The sequence below is a fragment of the Salvia hispanica genome, unplaced genomic scaffold (genome assembly GCF_023119035.1).
Source record: "Salvia hispanica cultivar TCC Black 2014 unplaced genomic scaffold, UniMelb_Shisp_WGS_1.0 HiC_scaffold_1468, whole genome shotgun sequence".
Classification (NCBI taxonomy): domain Eukaryota; kingdom Viridiplantae; phylum Streptophyta; class Magnoliopsida; order Lamiales; family Lamiaceae; genus Salvia; species Salvia hispanica.
In genome coordinates, this window is record NW_025951769.1 from 1 (window position 1) to 2,621 (window position 2,621).

Here is a 2,621-nt window from a genome sequence, read left to right on the forward strand (position 1 = left end):
GTGAACACAATGCCGAAATATATTTTCATAAAAACTGGTTTTGTCAAGCCATAACTGAGTGAACTCGGGGTTTTATTGAAAATGCCCGAGAACACTAAAATCATTTTCTCTTAAAAACTGTGATCGGTCGATCCATTTTCCTGGAACATATACCATATCTGAACTTCATTCTGGTGCCGGGAATGTGGCCACATTCCACGGTCACAATGACCGGCCAACTCGAAGATAGGCTCCCGGTCCCTGGTGTACACTAGCCTGAGCAGGGAATCACTCCCACACTCAGACCCGAATTCGATTCACAACATAACTGGTCTAGTAGGGTCGCTCCCCTTTCTAGACGAACAGATAGGTAATGCTCAAAACAAAAACATGGCAAGACAAAACATACTTTGAATTTAAATAATTGAAATCATATTTTCCCACATAATAATGTAGGAAAGAAAGCCCACAATAAAAGTTTAGTTCGAAAGCCCACCTCGTTCGTTTAATTTTTTCTTAACTTGAATTTCTTGCTCTGACCTTGACTTGCGGTGACAACCTTTTTTTGAAAACATCACAATATAAATATAACACACTAATTAGACTTTAATTAGACTTCAAGAAAATCTTAAACTTTAATAGGAATGCATGCCTTCTAATTAATCCCTTTAATTTTTCGCTATCCTCCAAGAAATTTCTAAAACTCGCATACTATTTAATGCTTCTTCTTTCATTATTCTCGACTTCGATTGAAATGAACTTTACACTTAACTTCGAAAATATACTCTTACGCAAAACTCTAAAATAAATCAAAAGAACAATTATTTTAGCTTAGTTACATCATTTGAAGAAATCATAAAAACATTAATAAACATAAATCTTATTTTAAAACTTAGGTTAAAATTAAAGATTAGATCCGCTCTGAAAAAATATTATTTTCTTAACTAAACCAAGACCCTCTTTTATTCTCAGCCCAAAAAATAAGTAAATTTCAGAATTGGGTTTCCCTTCATTTATTTACTGCAGCCCCAATTGTTAAAAGGGGTTGGGCTCAAATTTAAATTCTTCCATTCCCTTAGCCCAAATAACTAATTTATTAGTCCAACAACAAGAAAAATAAAACCCATATATAAATAAATAGTATTTCTTCTTCCTCCTCATTTTATCCTAACCAAAAGAAATGATGCGAGAGAAGCTCCCACTTCTCACCACCTGCTACTGCCGCCGCCGCCGTCCGCCGTCGCCGCCTCCGGCGGGCCCTCTCTCTCTCTCTCCCCTCCATTCGTCTCTCTTCTTTCTCTCCTCTCTCTCTCTCTTTCTTCTCTCACTCCTCTCTCCTCCCTCGGCCCTGCTTACGCGCCGCTGCTGTGCGCGCGGCGGCTCGCCGTCGCTGCCTTCCCCCTCTCGGATTCCGCCGCCGTCACCGCCATGCACCACCTAGACCGCCGCCGCCGACCTCTCTACCTATCTCCCTCTTTCTCTCGGATCCGCCGCTCCCTCGCCATTCTCCGACAGGTAAGGTAGGCCAGTTTATCATTTATCCCTTTTGTTTTATTTCTAAAGATTAAATCTTTAATTTCAAGGTTTGGTATTTTTAACTTGTAGATTTGTGAAGGGGCGAAATCAGTGATGGATTTGAAGGAGGTTGAGCTGTCATCGTTGGTTGACGGTTTCCTAGCTCGCCCGAAATCTGACAGATTCATGACCGTGAGATAAGTTTTCCTAGCTTGTGCTTACTTTGGTGGTAGGACTTGGTTTGTCTACTCTATGGATTTGGTGACTCTTGAATAATGTGTTGTTACTTGGAAGACTCATGGTGAAACATGTAAATCTTGGTGTGAATTTTTAACTTTGGGCAGAATCTACTTGCAACTATATGTATGCAGACTTGTACATATGAAAGAAAAGAAGGGCTTGGTGTTTACCTTTTGATGTGGGAGCAAAGTTTTGTTGGATTGTGGGGCTTGATCCTACGATTATCTGCAACTCTTCCTCCTTGTACTCCTCCTCCTTTATTCTATGTTGGTGTGTGTGAAGAGAATTTTGGTAGTGATGGTGGCTGATTTGAGGAAATTTTCAGGGGTTCATATACTTGTTGGGTTCGGTCAAGTTGCTGGGCTACTTAAATGCTCATACATACTTGGATTTTACATGGTTTTAGAGGGTGGTTTTGTATGAATTGGAGCATATTTCGTCTATTATTAGGCGTGTTTATATCTACTTCTCTATTATGTTGGTATGTTGACCATTTTGTTAAGAATGTGTAGAAAAAGGTACAAAATATGTGGATGTGCAGCAGCCTTGGTTTGAGACAATATTTACGGGAGATTTTGAAGTCCAATCAGCCCCTAATGCATACCAATCTCTTCGTCTTCGAAAGAGCTTCGCGTGGGTATCTCACACGCCTCAATCGGAGTTCGGTAGAAGAAGTTATGGCCGTTATACAAACACTGCGCTGTCCAGAAAATCTCACCCGACCGGGTGAATTATTGCCCTATAATTCCACCCGGCCGGGTGGCGTAATTATGCCTGCGAGATTCCAGAGAGTACCAAAGAAGTCCCACCCGGCCGGGTGTATTTCCAGTGGATTAATTCCACCCGGCCGGGTCCGTCATTTTGGCGTTTTTCAAAGCAGAAACGCT

The 2,621-nt window shown here is 41.1% G+C and overlaps 1 protein-coding gene across 1 annotated transcript; it reads left to right on the forward strand.

Annotated features, from left to right (window-relative positions):
- Positions 1–1,157: 1,157 nt before the first annotated feature.
- LOC125198433 lies at positions 1,158–1,977 on the forward strand (the record flags this gene model as incomplete). The annotated part of the gene is made up of 2 exons (XM_048096775.1): positions 1,158–1,494; positions 1,585–1,977. Coding segments are annotated over 2 exons (448 nt in total), but the record flags the coding sequence as incomplete, so codon positions are not given.
- Positions 1,978–2,621: the final 644 nt, after the last annotated feature.